Source organism: Artemia sp. Qi Xiang Cuo, chromosome 16 (assembly GCF_049724085.1).
Source record: "Artemia sp. Qi Xiang Cuo chromosome 16, ASM4972408v1, whole genome shotgun sequence".
NCBI lineage: Eukaryota > Metazoa > Arthropoda > Branchiopoda > Anostraca > Artemiidae > Artemia > Artemia sp. Qi Xiang Cuo.
The window spans coordinates 18,798,544-18,818,029 of record NC_142809.1 but is presented as its reverse complement, the minus strand read 5'-3'; the positions used below and the strand labels follow the sequence as shown (position 1 = coordinate 18,818,029).

The window sequence follows — 19,486 nt, the reverse complement described above, 5'->3', positions numbered from 1 at the left end:
TAGTTCAAAAAGCGTGTCAAATCATGTTAAAAAAAAGAGTATAAATACCTGTTCTGGGTTAATGTCTCCAGGGATTGATGTGCCGTCTTCAGAACAGAAACAGTCGGGCAAGACGCATACGGTAGGATCGCAGGGAGGAGCACGGTTAGGATCACTATCCGAATCGCAAGAGTTTTCATCAGATCCATCGGCACAGTCTGGTGAACCATTGCAGAAGAGGTTTCTGTCGATACAGTCGCCACTGCCACAAGCAAGTGTACCCTCCTAAAATTAAAACCGGATAGGAAGCTACTTTACAATAGAATAAATAATGTAATGATATGGGGGTGAATTCATTCTCGAGAAAATTACAGACACCAAAAACATTAGAGAAAATTTATAAATTTCATTAGTCTGGAACTAACTGGTTTTTAAGCATCAAATTCGAACCCCACCCCGGCCTGGAAGAAATCTTTAGATGTTACTTAAACGTTTAGATAGAGTGAACGGGAATATTTTATATACATATAATACATATATACACATATAATACATATAACTAGAAAAATCTCGAACCAATAATGAATACAAAAAGTATAGACTGGAAAGAGAAGAACAAACAAGCATTAATCACGTGCACAAGCGTCAGGATAAAAAAAGAGACATTTGACGCGACTACGTCCACTTCAAGACAATTTGTAGCAATCTATGAGGTAACAGCATGGCCGTAACCAGGGATGAGGGACGGATTCCAGCCAGGTAAGATTTTAACTGAGGAGAAAATTCAAAACAAAGAAAAAAAAAACATACAGCCTTAAACGACCAAGACAAAACAAATAGCTAAGCTAAGTGATAGTAAAAGATACAAAGGACGAAATGCTTAAAGAAAGTTGCAGAATTGCAAAACAAAACCAAACGAACAAATCATTCATAGATAAAGTCAAACAGTTAATGGAACTCCTTCGATAGTTTGCCGTATGGTCATAGATTAGTCGGTGAATTGGGAATTCTAATAAGGTTAATATAAAGTTAAGGAAAATCGACTGGAAATTACAGTTAGGACTGTGTACTAACACATTTCGTCTTCATCGGATGCACCAACACATAGCTTTTGATTAGAGTTTACCTTAGAAAACATTGCCAAGTCGTGTAAATACGGTATGGCTTAGAGGCTAGGCCAAGAAGTTCAATCATAAGGGGTACATGGTCCTTAAACAAGTGTTGCATGGAGGTTGTTCTTAGCGGTTTTACCCTTTACAACTGACCATATGGTAAATACTGAGGTTCCTAGAATATTCGGGGCCCCGTCTTCCTGACATACATCAACGACAAAACTGAAAATATAGCTAACTCCCAACAGCACTTTACAGGCGACGAGACACAGTATATAACGATCAATAAATCCATTTAGAACGAAGACTCTACTAATATTTCCCTACCCCTTCAAAACATTTGGAGATTGGAAAATTTAATTTAATTCTAATTTTTGGTGGGCCAGACCCAACTACAATGAGGCGAAGGCCTCAAATATCCATTGCCTCCACACCCCAGACTGAGCTTGAAGGGTCATACCGCTGACCCCCAACCCAACCAAGGACTTAGGAATTGTTTTTACTACACCAAGATTTGACCATGCATCCCGAGGGACATAGGATTACATGTCCATTGTGCCATCCACTTAGCTTGGAGTGGCTCTAGATAAGGAAATAGTATGATCTTTAAATGGTCAACTTTACTAGAGTAATAACACAATTTATCAAGCCCAGTCACGAATACTGCAAAAAAAGGGTTTGTTAAGCCCGGCAGCTTCGCTAGGGGAGGGGGGGGGAGAGGCCGCCCGTCGAAGACTTCTGTGGATTCTTTCAAGCAGATTCGCCATACAAGACGAAAAAAAAATTGAGTCCCATTGAGGAAAAAAACGAAAAAATACATTGCCATTGAAAATGTTTTAAGACACTTCAATAATGTTTCAATAAAGTCTACCGCTAAGTCCTTTTCACTGCAAGGAAAAATAAAAATAATGGAACAACAGACTATGATAAGCGGGGGAACACCAAAACCACCAAAAAAATGAAAGGAGGTCCAATCTTAATGTAATGAAATAAAAAACCGTAGATAAAACAAATGCAACGCCAAAGTTTGAAGCTGAAACCACGATGGTTTTTTGTGGTTCTTGCTTTGTTTTGCTTCGCGTGCTTTTTTCATGCATTCTTTCTTTTTTCATGGTTTTGTTCCTTATGTCTGACCAGTATGGCCTTAGAATAAATACACACCCCAGTAGATTATATTTAGGAGGTGCTAGCAGCAAACAGTGTTAACCATTTGTGACAGATGTGCCAGACAGAGTCGTACACAGGAATTCGTTTCGGTAGCAGGGCTGCCTTGAAACTACCAAAAACATAAAACTAAAGGAAACATATAAGGACAACGTTCATTCATTCTAGTTATTGTCTCAGTACTCTAAAGCAATATATTAAGGATTACCTGTTGACAGACTGGCTCATCTGTGTTAAGAAGAGGCTTGACTTTCTTATCTTTTTCTTTCTTCAAACAGTTTCCTACTTGGTCCTTCCAATCGCAAGTCTGCTTTTCGATGTCAAAAGCAAGACCAGCAGGGCAACGAATAGCTTGCAATCCCTTTGGAAAAAACAAAAAAAAATTAAAATACCTATTCTGAAGACGAAAAAGCATTTTCTTCATAGAAAATTCTTCAAGCTATGATGTAGTCAATCCAATTGAGGCAATAAAAATTACCAGAAGACCTATAGAAAAGGGGGTGGGGATATTCCAAAGGACCGACCTAAAGCAAAATGAAAAATAGTGCTTAAAAATACACTTTTTAAACGTTTTGACCGCTGCCCTCCCTCATGAAAACTTATCATTTGCGCCTAAGATTGGACCTGCGTCCATGGCAATTCAGAAAATCTAGGGCGGGGTGGGGTAAATGTGATTTTTTCTCAATAAACTCAACCTAAGAAAAATTCTCCGCAGCACAAAACCACCAAAGAACGGAAAAGCTGCGCAATACCCCCCCTCAAATAGAGATAATATTGGCGTGAGTCATCCTTAAGAGATTGTACGATCAACCGCATCAAAGACAATTTTTTAAGAACACACACAAAGATGTCCGTAGTCACAAACTGTTTATGCACTATTGAAATCCCCCCCCCAACAAAAGTCCAGGATAGGACCATGGGTTGTACTACGAAATTATGTTAAGATGGTCCTGTCCTACCGTGTTCAGGAGTAAATAGGGGGAACAAACTCAGCAAGCGTCTCAACAGGTTCTGGATTTTTTTAAGTATCTCAACCGTTTTTGTTTTTTCAATTTTATTTTTATACAAAGCAATTAATCAAAACTATGGCAGAGCAAAGAAACTCAAGCGTTGATTGAAGCGGCAAAAATCTGTATTACAAGGTTGACTAAACTATCGTACCGTAATGACTGCTTATCAAGCATAACTGTACATCAGGAAATAGATAAAACCGCAATAATTTTCACGCCTGAAAACCTAACACAGAAATTAGTAAGGACCTCAGACCCAATCAAGCTGAACCAATGGCTAGGAATTCAAAAAATATTGCAACGTGGTGAAAAAAGCTTGAAACTGAAAAACAAGGTAAACTCAACTCCTGCCTTATGAAAACGCGTTTTACTCAATTAGCAATATTCCAAGTTTTCAGTATGACTATTCATTATTTTAGTCAATCCCAAAGTAAAATTCTTGGCTTACGCTCCGATCAAATCTGACGGTTTCGTAGGTTGACTCCCCCCCCCCCAAAAAAAAAAACACAAGAAATTATATACAAAGCTGATTCTCTGAGGTACGAAATGTCTAAAAAAGACCTTTCCCTTGGTGGTTTAAAACCTACCAGCATATAATGGAATGGCCTTCACCCAGCAGTTGGGTCCTAGGCAAGGCCTCGACTGTTATATTTCAAGTATAAGGATAGTTACAAGGTAATAGGAATCTTATCAGGAGTTTTGTGTTTATTCTCTCTATTATGTTGCATTCCCATGCAAGAACTAGTAATAGAGAAAAGGTGTAGTTTTTAGCCACCAGTTCGAGGTGGCTAAAACTATATCCCGAAGGAACACAAAATGAGAAAAGCACACATTATTAATTTATTGGCATTGATTCTCTGTCACCGTTATAGTTTAAAATGACCATTACACAGATGGAAGCTGCAGGGACGACAGTGGTCAAATATGGTTCCGAAACATGTGCGTTTCGGAAGACGATGATTTGTTTAACATTTTCCCCAAGGATTTGTGTACGGATAGTTTTGGTTACTCGTTTGATTAACCTGTTTCAAGCCGTAAGCTGTACAAAAAATTGGTTCTATCCCACTTTCTAGGGCTATAATGAGAAAAGTGATGAGATCGCTATGACATATTTGCGAATGAAGAAAACAGATTGCCAAAGATCGTCCTTTTCGGTCATTGAATAAAAAGAAAACTATTTTTTTTTAACTGAAAGTAAGGAACGACGTTACAACTTAAAACGAACAGAAATTATTCCGTATATGAAAGGGGCTGTCCGCTCCTCAACGCCATGCTCTTTACGCTAAAGTTTTTTTTTTTAATAAGAGTTGTGAGAAAGTCAAACTTTAGCGTAAAGAGTGAGGCGTTGAGGAGGGGACAGCCCCTTTCATATACGGAATAATTTGTGTTCGTTTTAAGTTTTAACGTCTTCCCTTACTTTCAGTTAAAAAAACTTGTTTTTTTTATATAATTTTTGAACGTTTTTGAACTAATGCAGGTTTTGATTATGACTCACCTTACATGAATAATTAAAACGAGATTTACATCTTAATTTTACTTTTTTTGGTTTAAAGGCTTTCCCGACACTTGTTTACTTTTATTTACGAACGTTTTTAATAGTAGTAGATATCCGTAACTTAAGAATTAACTTACGTAACGAATTTCTATATTTATATATTTTTAATACGTATACCAGGGGGCTCGCCCCCAAGTCAATAAATCGCTATTTAAGCTAAAGTTCGAATTTTGTTCCAATTCTTTAAAAATGACCCCTTAATCACAAAGGCCGTTATTTAGAATAAAAAGCTCTTATGAAAGTACTAAAAACTCTTTGGCTTAAAGAGCAAGGTATTGACTAGGGGGTGAACCCAATCATACACGCAATATTTTCTGTTCGTTTTAACTTTTGATGTTACTCCTTATTTTCAGTTGGAAAACTTGTTTTTTTTTATATTTAATTTCTGATCTTTTTTTTATATAATGCTGAGAAATCCGGCGCCCCCTTCATAGCAATGTCCCTTCCCCCATGAAAACTTCCTTCATAGAAAGATCCTCCCACATAACCCCCGACCCACCCACCCCCCTACTACCAGAAAAAATCCCCCCTGAAAACGTCTGTATACTTCCTAATAACCAATACTATATGTTAAAATTGGGTAAAGTTCTTAGCTTTCAGCCCTCCCCCCGGGGACTTTAGGGGATTAAGTCATCCTAAAGGACATAATTATCATATTTTCAACCATGCTGAACAAAATGGCTATCTCAAAATTTTGATCAGGTGACTTTGGGATAAAAATGAGCGTGGGAACGGGCCTAGTTACCCTCCATTTTTTTGGGTCACTTAAAAAAGGCACTAGAACTTTTAATTTCCGTTCCAATGAGTTTTCCCACTATACTATTGAATTTTGAATTGAATTTTGGACTGAAAGTGGAATTACGATTTTAGGATTCGTTCGTTAAATGCTGTTTTTATAACCGAGCGAAATTCAGGCTGGGATGTGCCTTGCAAGTTTGGCCGGATACGGAAGCACCCGTGGGGCACAGCCCTCACGTAAAGATAAGTCTTTTTCATTTTTGATCTTCATTTCTGATTTAAAATGGAAGATAATATTAATGCATTATTAACGCAAATTCAAGCAATTAATTTGAAGTTGGATATTATTGACCCGATGTCAAGGCAGGTCAATTCAATGACGTCGGATGTGGCTGAGTTTGGAAATAAATTTGAAAATGTTGCGTCGTTAGTCCAAAATATTCAAAGGGAATCGCAGTCGGTTCGCAGAGATGTGTCAAATGTACGGGAAGAAGTTGGATTAGCACTGAGAAAAATTCAGTATTCATAAACTGACACGAAGCGAGGAAACGTAGTGCTTTATAACTTTTCGCCGCAGCAAAGGGGGCGCTCACTTCTGGAAGATGTTGTCAGTGCTTTGAATGCGGGAATTCCGAATTTAAATCTCCGTCTTTTTGATGTGCGTGACGCTTTCAGACTTAAAAGTTCAATGAGGGTCCGTCCTGTAGTGATCAAATTTGCAAGTGTTGCCGGGCGGGACTATGTATTAAAATCAGGTTTTCTTTTGCGAAGGTTGGGATTATCAATTAGTCCTGATTACACGGAACGTGAGTTAATTGCCAGAAAAAAACTAAAAGAGACTTTAGAAGATACAAAGACTGAGGGTTTTGTTGATGTGAAATTACGAGGACTTAAGTTGTTCATCGGTAACCAGGTTTTCATGTATAATTACACAAGCGGCCTTGTTGAAGAACAAAAACGTAACACCGCTCATGACAGTGTAAACCCTCCTAGTAGAAACCAAGCTGAACCCCCTCCCCCCAGAATAGTTCACACTCGGCGCCACCGCCAGACATGGGCATGGTCGGTCGGGAAATCTATAGCAACATGTCGCCTGAAGACGACGGTAGCTTGGCATATCCGTCTAATGCTAGGACTAGATCTGAATCTTCGGCAACGGTTGTATCTTTTGGTTTTGTAACCACTAGAATGGGAAAAGAAGATCTTAATTTGGTGATATCTTTAACAAAAACCCCAGCTCCAGGGGGATCGCAGGCTATCCCAGCACTAAAGCAGCGTAATCCCGCGAAACGCTCGAATGCGGAAATTATTAGTCCTGATAACAACGAACCAATGAGGGTAAACCGCCCAAGACCCGCAGAGTATAGTGTCAGAGTAAACTCGGGTGATGATGACGCTAAGAGGGCGATAGTACCAAAAAAATTTTTCCGCCCAAGACAGCAAGAACCGACGATGGGAAATGAGGCGGTATAGGGAAATTTGGGCCATGGTGAAAATTCTCTATTAAATGTGTCACATTGGAACATACAAGGGTTCACGCAAAATAAGTTTAAGGACCTGGTTGAAGCTTGTAGTCCTCAAGTTATTTCTCTTGTAGAAACATGGTCTGGAGAAAATATTATAGTTAAGCGTTATAGTTGTTTTAGTGCAAATCGTAAAATGTCGAGAAATTGTCGTTATTATGGAGGTGTATCGTTGTTTGTTTCAGATGTTTTTTTGTCATCTAATGATGTGATCCGGCTAAAAAGTGAGTCTTGTAACTTAGTTTGGGTAAGAATTTCACGGAGGAAAAGAAGTCATGTGTTTTGTTCTGTGTATATCCCTCCAGAAAGTAGTTCTTTTTCAGAAGAGGATACATGGGAGATATTTCAAAGAGTTGCACATTTTTTTGACGAAGTTTCCTGCCGATGGCTTTTTTCTTTTAGGAGATTTCAATGCATACACTGGGGAGTTGCAAGAGCCATGGTTTTGCCAATTTGAAGACCATACCCACTCGGATTCTCGTCGTGATGGAATGGGTGATGAAGAAATGGATGAGATCCCTCCAAGGACTAGTAAGGACCATCACCGAAAAAATAGGTTGGGAAGTAAGCTTTTGGAAATTTGTGGTAAGGAAAATTTAATTATAGTTAACGGGAGGATCGGGGAGGATAAAGAGCGGGGAGAGTTTACTTGCTTTTTTGGGAAGTATCCAAGTGTAGTAGATTACATAGTTGTAAATAAGTCTCTTTGGCCGGATTGTGCTTGTTTAGGGGTGGTCCCGGTTTTGGGTTCTGATCACCTGCCGATAAGGTTGTCTTTGAAAGTGTTAAAAAAGAGGGCATTAAAGAGGTCATTGGGGGAGTTTTAGGAGCAAGGTATTAGAAGAAGGATTAGAAGTTAAAGATCTATTGAGGCTAGAATCAAAGGAAGAAGAGATGGTTATAGTTAAGCTGTTGGGAGATGAATTTCAGGCAGGACTAGAGAAGGGAGAAATATTGACAAATGAAGGACAAATAGAAGAGTTGTTAAAGGTATTAATTGATAGTTTTTATGAAGTAGGTGTTACTACAGCTCAGAAACAACCACGGAAGTTAAATGGTTTTTTTTTATGGTGAATGCGTATAGAAAAAATCAGAGTTGGTGCAAACATTGGAGCTACTGAGACACTGTTCATATGAGGATAGTGAATATCTTTATAATATGTATAAAAGCCAAAAAAAAGAATATAAGAAACTGTTAAAAGTGAAGAAGTATAAATTCAAAGAGGAAGAAGCAGAGAGAATGAAAAGAGAATTTAGGAATAGTAATAAGAATGAGTTCTGGATAATAATAAAAAAATCAGTTACAAGCGATTCTGACAAGACGAGTATCCCGCCGGCGGAAAGTTGGCCAAAATTCATCGAAAGCAAGATGACAGAAAGAGAGGAAACGGATAGCCTGAGTCGGTGGGTGGTCGGCGAAAACCTTGCGGAATTCCCTCTAAAGGAAAAAGATTACAAACTACTGCAGCCTTTCACAGGTGAGGAAATATGGAATTCGCTAAAGAAGATGACAGGGACCTCAGCACCAGGAGTTGATGGCATCCCAACAAGGCTCTGGAAGTGGTCTAGGGTATATTTGTTGCCTTTGTTAACAACGTTATTTTCAAGTATCCTTAGCAAGTTGGTTTGGCCTCAACAGTGGAATATTTCAACAGTTTTACCACTTTTTAAAAAGGGAGACCGAGCATTGCATAAGAACTATAGAGCGATTCATTTAGGAAATAGCCTTAGTAAATTATTTTGTAAAGTTTTAGTGGCTAGATTAGATAGTTGGCTTAAAGAATCAAATAAGTTAATAGAAATTCAGGCAGGGTTTCGAGAGGAATATAGTGGGGTCGATCAGATATTTATTTTGTATGGGCTTATTAGGAAGTAGATGAGGAAAAGGGATGGTAGGCTATACGCAGCTTTTTTGGACCTGCGAGGTGTGATCGATGAAGTTTCACGAGATTTTTTAATAGAAGGACTTATAAAGTTAGGGCTGCCTAGACGTTTTGTAGGATTGGTTGTTAAAATGTATTTGGTTGTTAGAATGGTATTTAAGGTAGGAAAGTCTTACTCTAGGGCAATTGTCAGTAGGTTAGGGGTTAAACAAGGTTGTACAATTTCACCTAGGTTGTTTTCCCTGTATCTTAATGATATGGAAGAATATATGGTAGGGCAGGGAGCCCCAACTCTAAATCTGTCTGCAATACAGGTGTTCGCTCTGTTATTTGCGGATGATATAGTATTGGTGGCTAAAGATGGGCCTGACCTTCAAAAACTGCTAGGAATGGTGTCCTCATACCTAGATGAGAAGCGTTTGGTCCTAAATGTCACAAAGTCAGTAGTTATGGTATTTCGACAACATGGAAATATAGAGGAAAGGTTTAGTGTAGGAGAAGAAGTGCTTAAAGTAGTTAAAGATTTTGTTTATTTAGGATGCAAGTTTACTTCAAATGGTAGGTGGAAAGGGCAAATTGATTATGTAGCTAGTAAAGGTCTTAGGGCTATATGGCTAGTTTTAAAGAGTAGTGTTTTGAAAGTAGGCCTGACAGACCTTAGGCTTCAAAAAAGGATATTCCAGACTAAGCTAGCTTCCGTAATGTCTTTTGCAGCAGAGGTGTGGGGTATGGAGAAGGCTGATAAGGTAGACAGGTTAAAGTTGATGTATTTTAAGCGGTTAATGGGGGTTAGTGATAAGTTTAATCATGTAGTATTAAAAGGTGATTTAGGTTTGTTATCATTAAGGGTGGGAAGGTTAGTGCGGATAGTAAATTATTGGGGAAGGATTATAAATCTGCCTAGTAGGAGGCTAGTAAAGAATGCATATGAGGAGATGCTAGTAGATGGCAGAAAAAGTTCTTGGCCAAACCGGGTTAAAGAGACTATTGATAGATGTGGTTTTAGTGAGTATTGGAATGAGGGGAAGGGGCTAGGTGTGGAAGTGGGGCTAGTTGCAAATAAAGTAAAGGATAGACTAATAGAGCAGGAAATTCAAAGGTGGCAGGATCAGAAATCATCCTCGGCGTCCCTGGGGCTGTATGGGCTGGCAAAAGAGGTTTGGGGGGAGGAAGTTTACTTTAAAGCGGGGATGAGTAGTGAGGATTTAAGATGGGTAATTTCGGTTCATGGTAATTTTTTGGGTATTGGAGAAAGGAGGAAATATATTGGGAATTATAGGATTAAAAATGGTCCTTACCAGTGTCCTATGTGTGGAGAGGAGGAAGATCTTATCCATTTTATGGGTACATGCCAGGAGTTAAGAAATTTGAGGGGGGAAGTGTTTTCAACAGATTTTGGAGGGGTGGATTGGCTTGAAAAATTTTTTAAAAGTAGAAATTTTGATGATTTTATAAGGTTGGGTAAATTTGTTAGAGTGGGTATGGCACATAGAGAAACTTTTTTGATGAATTGTGAGTAATTTATTGTGTGTTTTTTTTTTGTATTTATTTTTGTTTTGTTATTTTGCCATGGCCCGAAAAGGCTTTTGTTGCAATAAATATCTCTCTATCTATCTATATATCTATTCTAGGACCACTGGGTCGATACAATTACCCCAGGAAAAAAAAAAAAACACGCATCCGTGATCTTTCTTCTGGCAAAAAATACAAAATTCCACATTTTTGTAGATACGAGCTTGAAACCTCTACAGTAGGGTTCTCTAATATGCTGAATTTGATGGTGTGATTTTCATTAAGGTTCTATAACTTTTAGGGGGTCTTTCCCCCTTTTTTCTAAAATCAGCCAAATTTTATCAGGCGCGTGACTTTTGATGGGTAGGACTAGACTTGATGAAACTTATATATTTGAAATTAGCAATGAAATCTGATTCTTTTGATGTATCTATTGGTATCAAAAACCCGTTTTCTAGAGTTTCGGTTACCATTGAGCCGGGTCGCTCCTTACTTACAGTTCGTTACCACGAACTGTTTGATTCATCTAGGGACAAACGAAAAGCAGTTTGTCCCCGAATGTTATGGGAAGAGTTCGTAAGAAAGTATTTAAAGCAAATTGGAACTTCTTATGAAGGGATAAAGAGGAAAGCTTTGAATAGATCGAGCTGAAAGAGGTGCTGCTGCGTTGGCCCCAGGCGGCTTGGTGCTCCTGTGACTTGTTAGTAGTATTACATAGATTAAACTGAAAATACTAAATTAAATAAGTGATTGAAAGTTACCTCTAAAAAATGAACACGACTTCTTGTTTAATTAGCTGCCTTTTACAAACATTATTCGCAATATCTTGCAAAATCTTGTCAGATTTTCAAAAACTTATCTTATGTCAATAACAGAACAGATAGCAGAGTTGAAGCTTCCGGCTTGAATTCATGTACTGTTTAATCTTAACAACTATATCTAATTTTGTATATGACAAAGGCAAGGTTAATTAGAAACACTTGAACATTAAATAAGCCACCCAGGAAACAGCTCGGTTGATTAATATTGTAACGTTCATAACAAAATTCCCCGAAATAAAGATCAAATCAGTACCCATGCATTTTTGTCATGAATAAGGGGGACTCGACTTGAAAAAAATAGGTGAATTATTTGGAAATTTAACATACAAAGCTTTAGTAAGAAATCCGTGGCAACAATTAGGGGCACAAAGGGGAGGGGGGCTGGCTGTCCCCCTTCCTAGATTCCCCCCCCCCACCTAGAGCTTGCAAAGTTCTTTTTTGAGGGTATTTTTATAAAAAAATGTCATTTTCGTATTTTACATTGAAAAACTGAAGAAATTTTACCTCCACCCATAGACAGTAAAAAATCCGTTTTCCCTATCTCCCCAAACTTTTGCAAATTGATGCAATAAATTTTTTTATATTTCGTCAGCATTTGGGTTCTCACAAAATCTACGCCATCCCTGCAAATGTTGTGCTTTCTCTAAAATAAACATCAGTGTGAGGACCACTGGTTTAAAATGATCCCACAGGAGATAAGAGGTATACTTACTGAGGTAGTACACTGAATGACGTCACGACAGTTATCTCCATCACCGCCTACTAGTCTGAACCACTCCCCTGCTCCTTTGCCTCGACAAAGCTCCCTCTCGACAGCTTCTTCGTCAGCAATTTCATTTTGTCTTGGTGCTGGTGTATCTGAAAATATAACCTATTGAAGTATTTGTACGAAATGCTTCTTAGGATCATAGGAGGCCTTGGTTATCAAGAGTCAGCAACCCTATCAATAACAATGCAAAAGGCGTTGCTTTTCTTGCGGTCATCCTATTCATCAATTTTTACTTCATCATTGGAAATTAGGGAATATATAATAATTGCCATCTGAGAATTGGTAATTATTGATGGCTTCCTCCATCTGAGAAGATGGAGGAAGATGGCTTCCTCCTCAGGTGATCTGTCTTCAAGTGCCCAAAACCATCGAATATCCCATTCGGCTCGAGACCAAAAGGGACTAACGTGGCTTTGAAGATCAGAATTAAAACGGGGAAGTGACATTAAGGTCAAGTAATGTTTATTGTATAACTAGTAACTCATCAGAGCACAAAGCTGCAGGAGGCCAACACAGTACAAAGCCGTGTCCAAAAAGGAAAGACTTTTTTGAAACTATAATAAAAATGGATTTGTTGGTGCAAATAAGTGGTGGTAAGACAGTCAGGGTTGACATGTATTAAGGGAAGATAGACAAAAATTTATACATTTCCGTGAACGATGGCATGTCACGTTCGTGCTTAATGGGAGGGAACAGAGAACAATCCCAATTAATAGAAATATAAGGAAACGATGCGCAAAAATAATAAAAAGCGGAAATAAAAGATAACAAATGTATGTAATAATAACCATAGCTTGTGTTGGAAAGTTGAATAAGAAACATTGGAAAACAAAAATACACTACACATACTTCCCTGTTAACACAAACAGGACCCATTACACGAGAAAACTGCAGACACCGATACACGGCAGGCGAAAAGGGCCCAAATCATGATCCCTCCCTCCCAATCTCAGACAGCTAACCCTGACTATTGGAATTTCTCTTATTATCAAATCGTCCGGTACTTATCGGTTAGCATTAATACAAGCAACAATAACCGCATAGGCCCTATAGAATCTTAAAAATACTATTGAAAAACAGGTTTCCTCTGCCTAGTGAGGCATTGCTCACTCCGTCAAAAAGTTTAAACTTTAATTTTTTGGAGTTGAAGGGGCAAAAAAACGTACCTAGGTTAGGTTACGTATTTAATATATGCTATGCTTTACCCCCCCCCCCCTAATGTGCAAATATATAGCCCGAATTTGTTTATAAACTATTATGTCGGTACTTATTTAGTATCCAGTAAACACGCGAGACAGACCGCATCGGAATCTCAAAGATGCTATATGAAAACAGGTTTTCACTGCCTAGTGAGGTATTGATCACTCCCTGACAAAGATTTAAACTTCAGTTTTTGGGGATCGAAGGGGCGAAAAAAGGTACCTAGGTTAGGTTAAGTATTTAATATATGCTATGCTTTACCCCCCCCCCTCCTAATGTGCAAATATATAGCCCAAATTTGTTTCTACACTATTATATTTTTATCATACTTTGTTTTATTTCATTAGCATTAACGAAACGTCACTTCTATTGTGTTGGCCGGCTACTAAACATGTATCAAATGGCATTAAGATAAGTCTGTATAATTCAAGTATCTAGAGAGACACGTCAGTTTTCTTAGTAAAGCTTTGCCTTTATGGTAATATATGAGTCATTTTTCAGTTTTGACTGTCACTTTCACTTGATTTGGGAAAATTGGCTCCAACTATACCCCCCACCCAGGATTTTAACGAAATTACGCCACTGTTTGGAGGTCCAGGATCTCCTTTTCATACTAGTGAATACGTGTTATTTTTCAGCCCTAAAACTCGTTAATGACAAAGTTTAACATCTTCTAGTTGCTCTACCGGCTGTTATTTTCGAGCTGTAATATAAAATACACATAACTTTGGTGTTGGATATCTGTTTTTGGAAATTGAGCTTATTTGCGATGACAATGAGCTTCTGTAAATCCCAAACATTGGGTTTCTGGCTTTCTGTGCAACTGCTACGATAAGACAACCGTTTTCCATTCTGACAAACGACGAGGCCTAAATATTATGTTATGTACATTATATGAAAAAAAAACCTAAATATTAAAAACTAAAAAAAAGCCTAAATATTTTATAGAAAATTTTATAAGAAATGCCTAAATATTAGGCTTGTCTTCTTCTTGTTTCGATTATTACGGAGACTCTTTCACAAGACTTTATCACAAGGATCGAATTTCGGGTCATGTAGCAGTTTATTTGGCTTTTTCAACCATTTTCAGCATTTTTCCATTCGATACAAACCGTAGGAAGGAGTCAAAGGTGATAAAATTACGACTTGAAACTTTATGACCCATGCCGTATGCAGGGGGAGGAGTTACTAGGTTTGATTCCCCCCCCCCCCAAAAAAAAAAATTAGAACTCGTAAGAACGTGACAATAATGCATATAAACAAATTTTGATGCATTTTTGAAATGTTGAGTGTAAAACACCATCTGAAAAAAATTACCCCCCAGTGCGTATCCTGGATACATCCTTGTTCATGAGATTCGTATTCAGTTTTTTCTCCCGCAGGTAATTTTCGACGAGATTCAAAAGAGTGTATATCATTATATGTTATTGCCAATAATAAAATATAATCTGCAAATTGTAGCAGCTACAAATTGAGGTTTCTTAATCAAGAGATCTCTACCGGAAATTCATTAAAATAATGAATAAACATGGCAAATAATTTGGGTAAAGGCCCAATTTCACACATCCGTGCCCTATACCCTTTTTCAAAGAAAAAAGAAAGAAAGTGATAATCTCTTTCTAATTACTTTCACACAAAAGCTTTCAATAAGTGAGTGCTTCGATAATAAAACTTGTACATGAAGGATTGGTCGGCCAAGAAAAAAGATTAAATAACACAACAAAATCACCAGCAAAAGTCACATATAAATTTCCTTTTCCCTGTCGATATTCTTATAAAATGGGACAAAAAGTGGAGACTCTCAGTCCGTTGACCACTCCCTTTTTAAAATTATGAGGTTAAATAATGATACGAATTTCATGATTGTCAGAACCTAGTAGAGATGGTTCTAAGATTCAAAATATATATCACACAGGATAAAACCTACGCCTGTTTCGTCACTAGAACCTGGTAAAGAACGAACCACAGAGAATCAGGCAGATGAGTCACTCAAATATGACGTCATACTTCAAAGAAGCAGCTTTGCAAAATCTCGGTTAAAATATTAATGTGTTACATCATTATGTGAAGATTCAGTTTTTCATAAAAAAAAATTGCATTAAACTTTAATATTACCTTTTGTACCTTACGAAAGGTACTAGATACAGCAATTGCCTTTCAATTGAGCCCTTAAGCATCTCTCTAGGATGTTTCAGCACCCCACTAGCGGTGAAAGAAAAAAAAGACATCACTGCTTCCCATGCACTGCTTACACTGCATACATCACTGCTTCCCTTGCGAAAAAGTTACTTTCCTTGTTGCTTCAAAATGGGGGACTATAAGGTTTATACGGCTATAGTGACTTCAACAGTGCAATTTTCATTTCGATCTGACAGATTTGTGTGGGGTTTCAGGATATTTTTCAAAATTCCCATAAATTTCTTCTTGTAATGAACTTTTATCATTCAGATTTATCGAAATAGTAGCTACCATTCCTGAATCAACTTCAAATGGCAATTCTCCGGACGAGTTTTTTTTTCAAACCGTGTTTTAAATTTTCGGTTACTATGGGGCTCGTTCTTTACTAGCTTGTGGCAAACACCCCAACCATGAAAAAGGTAAAAAAAACTGATTGTGAATCTTTTGAACATATTCATAGAAATGTCATCAAGCCCAGGAGCTGAATCGCCTTGTATATGGTGAAGTAGCTGCTATCCATGAAATCTTGTTGTTTAAAATACTCGGGCCAAGGTTTTGGGGGCATTTTATCATTCTTCAGAAGTCCCCAACTGGTGTTTTCTCTAAAGCACCTTAGAGGTGTGACTTTTTTCGGTCTATTACAAATTTGCTTTATTTTTTTTGATTAGTTGTTTGTGTATTTTCGCGCATTAAACGTTATATTTTCAATGCGACAATTTTTGATCCGTTTTCTAGCGCATTCTGCAATAATTCATTTAGATGTTGTTAATCAAGGCTCGTTAAAGATATGATTCACTTGGAACCACTCCAGAAAGTCCAGAACGGGGCCAGTCGAGCAGGCTGTAGCACCGTTAAAAACTGAATGCTACCATTAAAGGCAAGATTGAAATGTAATGTCATTGACTTTCTGCTACATGTGCATCCACTCATCTCTCCTTCTCAGCAGCTTTCTCTTTGTTGGAATCAAGACATCGTTCAGGCGATAATTCAAACGAGCTAACACTTATAGATAGGAGTGCTTGAAAACAGCTTTGATTAGCACTACTGGTCACTATCAGGAGCCATGAACGGGGAGGACGGCATACGGATATGTATGTGATTTTTCCTCTTTATTTTGGCTGACGAGTATTTAAGGAGGATGAGAGGAGAATGTCAAAAGGAAGCCAAGAATGTCAAGAGGAAGAATGTCAAAATTATAACTTGAAGATTGCCTTTCGAATCAGATGCAGAATTGAAAAAAATACATCAACTTTTAGTGGGACGTCAGATGAGTCGGAAATAGAGAAAAGGGCCCATAATTAAGCGTGTATCTTTATGGAGACCATACCAGTAATAACTCTGAAGCCCCCCCCCCAGCTTATTACGCTAGTTGGCAACCATTTTTGTGATAATATGAGGTTGAGGCTAAAATCCCCAAAGGAAGTTTATAGATCAAAATTAAAAATTTGCGCCGATATTTCATTGGATAAATTTTGCTACTAGGAGATGCTCCGACCCTATCACCTCTGTGCAGTTGAGCGCATGAAGGTGATCTATTATTTTGTACTCAAAATATTTCTATAATGAAGGTTGAGCTGCTCCCCACGTTGGATACATATTCACACAATATTCCTTTAAATGAAGAAACATTCTCCCTTCCATGTTAACCTGGAGCAGGGCCGTATTCAGGATTTTTTCGGGGGGGGGGGCTTTACAAGAAACTTAAAACGCATCAAAAATTAGTTTATGTTCATTTTTGTTACGTTTTTACAAGTCGGACAAAAAATTCGGGAGGGGGTTCAAAACCCCTAGCCCCCCTCCCCCTAGGTACGGCTTTGACCTGGAGGACCTCGTACGGAAAGTTGGAAGTTTTAGGCTTTCAAAATTTAATTTTTTTTATGATTCTGCCACTCTTCTCCTTAAATAATCCACTGACCTCTACCTCCCTCAATTGTTTGCGCGAAACAATGTAATAATTTAAATACACTCAGTCAAATGAAGACAACAAATTATGGTGTATAATTACCATTCATTTAGAATAGATGGACATACGTTTGACGACGAGTGTGCAATGGTCCCTTAAGCTTGGAGGTAACCGATAACAGATTCGCAAAATTGTTTATTTAAAAGAATTTTTGACCTTTTCAGGTAAAAAATTACTTTTATGTGCCATAACACAGTAGAAATTGGCACTTTTTTGTGATTTGACGTTTTTCTTCCAGAAGTATGGCGCAAAAACTTGAGATTTGGTGTCACCTTATCAACAAATTTTTGTGCCTTTGACATGTTTTTTTTCTTTTCAAGTCGCTCAATTTTACCTTGGACATAGATAAAACGTAACGAGACACGCAGATAAAACGTTTTATTTCTCCTTTTTATTAATTCAACGTTATCTTAGTAACAGACACTAATTTACCAAGTCCAAGTTTTTAAAAGCAAACATGTCTCTTATTTTTTTATTATCATCATTATTATTGACTCAATGTCAAAAATGAGTCAAGAGTTAAATGTTTAGGATGACTTTTTTTTAATTAATCAAACGTTAATAGCACTCGCTGAATATCAACGCCTTTTTGACGCTATAATACCTTGGAAACCCCGCTGCACTATTAGTACACCATCGCGTCTATAAATAGAAAAGAAAAAAACACCCTGTCTTTAACCATACTAGCACGCAGCCTTCTGTTACATTTGGGAACACGGGTAATTATCTAAAAAGGGATTTAAATGCTGAAAATTGACTTACCTTCTTGAGGTCTTCTATTTGCGTTGTTATTGGTTCTCTGGGCAGTCACAGCGACCGCTGGAAAAAGAAACAAACATGAAATTTCCTTCTTAATATGAATCTTAAACCGAAACTAATGTAGTACACACTAAATCAAGTTTTTACTTATTAGAGTTTTCCAGCATCAAAATAACGAACGTTAAAAATAAAATTACTCAAAACGTCTTTTAAAGTCCGACTTTCATAACTCAGGAAGTCCTAACTATTCTTCATCATTATCAAGTAGCACGAGCCTTTTTCACATCAAGAAGCATTTACCAACAGAACATAAAAAAACAACTAGCTTAAACACAACATTTAAAAAATAAACAAAAAACACAAACGCTATACAAAACAAGAAGAAAAACGAAAGGAAAACTCATATTTAAACAAAATCCAATATGGTGAAGCACAACGTCTTGCGCTGTGCTTTATTGTTTGTGCATAGGTGCCTTATGATATTGAACTATGTTTAAATGACCTAATTTCAGAAGTTGGACGTACAATAGTATACGTATGGCCAAAGCCGTTCAAAGGGGGGGGGCATGGGCAAGCTACCCCAGGCGCTAAGGCTGGGGGGTTGCCCACTCTGATCAAATCTTTCACTTTGATTCGGCTTTTTCTGTTTATGTTAGAGTCGGGAGGGGCGCTGTAATTAATTTGTCCCCGGGTGCCATCAACCCTAGGAACGACTCTGCGTATAGCGGACATCTTGCTATTTGTTTTGTCGTTTGTGCTTTGGTGCTTTACCATACTTTATTTTGTTTTAATGTGAGTTTTCCTTCGTTTTTCTAATACGAACTCCCACCATTATTTTTGCATTAGATTTTTTTTTTTTCACTGTCTCATTAAACAATTCATCCATTTTTAATATATTTTCGTTTCAATTATAAATGGAAAGGTAGTGTTGTCTAAAAAATTATTTACACAGTCAGTTGAGGGCAAACGCAAGAGATATATTAACTATTTTAACGTCATAACATACTTTTATTCCTCAATAATTCCATTGCATCTAAATTCATGCTTACAATACATAAGCCACGTTTATGTGTCACCTAGCGACCTCACACAAGTCACACAAAATGCTCTGGTGATAATTCCCAAAAGAACGCTTAAGCAAATCGTCAATTAGTTGGAAGAAGACAACGTTAACAATTCATGGTTTCCCACAATATAGGGACCAAAATGGCTTCAGTGAGTCTTTTGGCCTTAAAATAGGTCGTACACAACTGGCCTTACAACAGGGCATACACAACTTGGCCTTCCAATAAACTTTATTCTTGTTTAAGCGTTTTATTA

At 37.7% G+C, this 19,486-nt stretch overlaps 1 protein-coding gene across 1 annotated transcript in view; it reads right to left on the bottom strand.

The window, feature by feature from the left end:
- serp (chitin deacetylase-like protein serp) overlaps positions 1-19,486 on the bottom strand; it is a 47,034-nt gene that overhangs the window by 20,361 nt on the left and 7,187 nt on the right. The window contains exons 2-5 of the mRNA XM_089102057.1: positions 18,170-18,226; positions 12,010-12,155; positions 2,464-2,616; positions 49-264 (exon numbers count right to left, since the gene is read on the bottom strand). Coding sequence (XP_088958183.1) covers positions 49-264; positions 2,464-2,616; positions 12,010-12,155; positions 18,170-18,226 — 572 coding nt within the window. The remainder of the gene's footprint in view (positions 1-48; positions 265-2,463; positions 2,617-12,009; positions 12,156-18,169; positions 18,227-19,486) is intronic.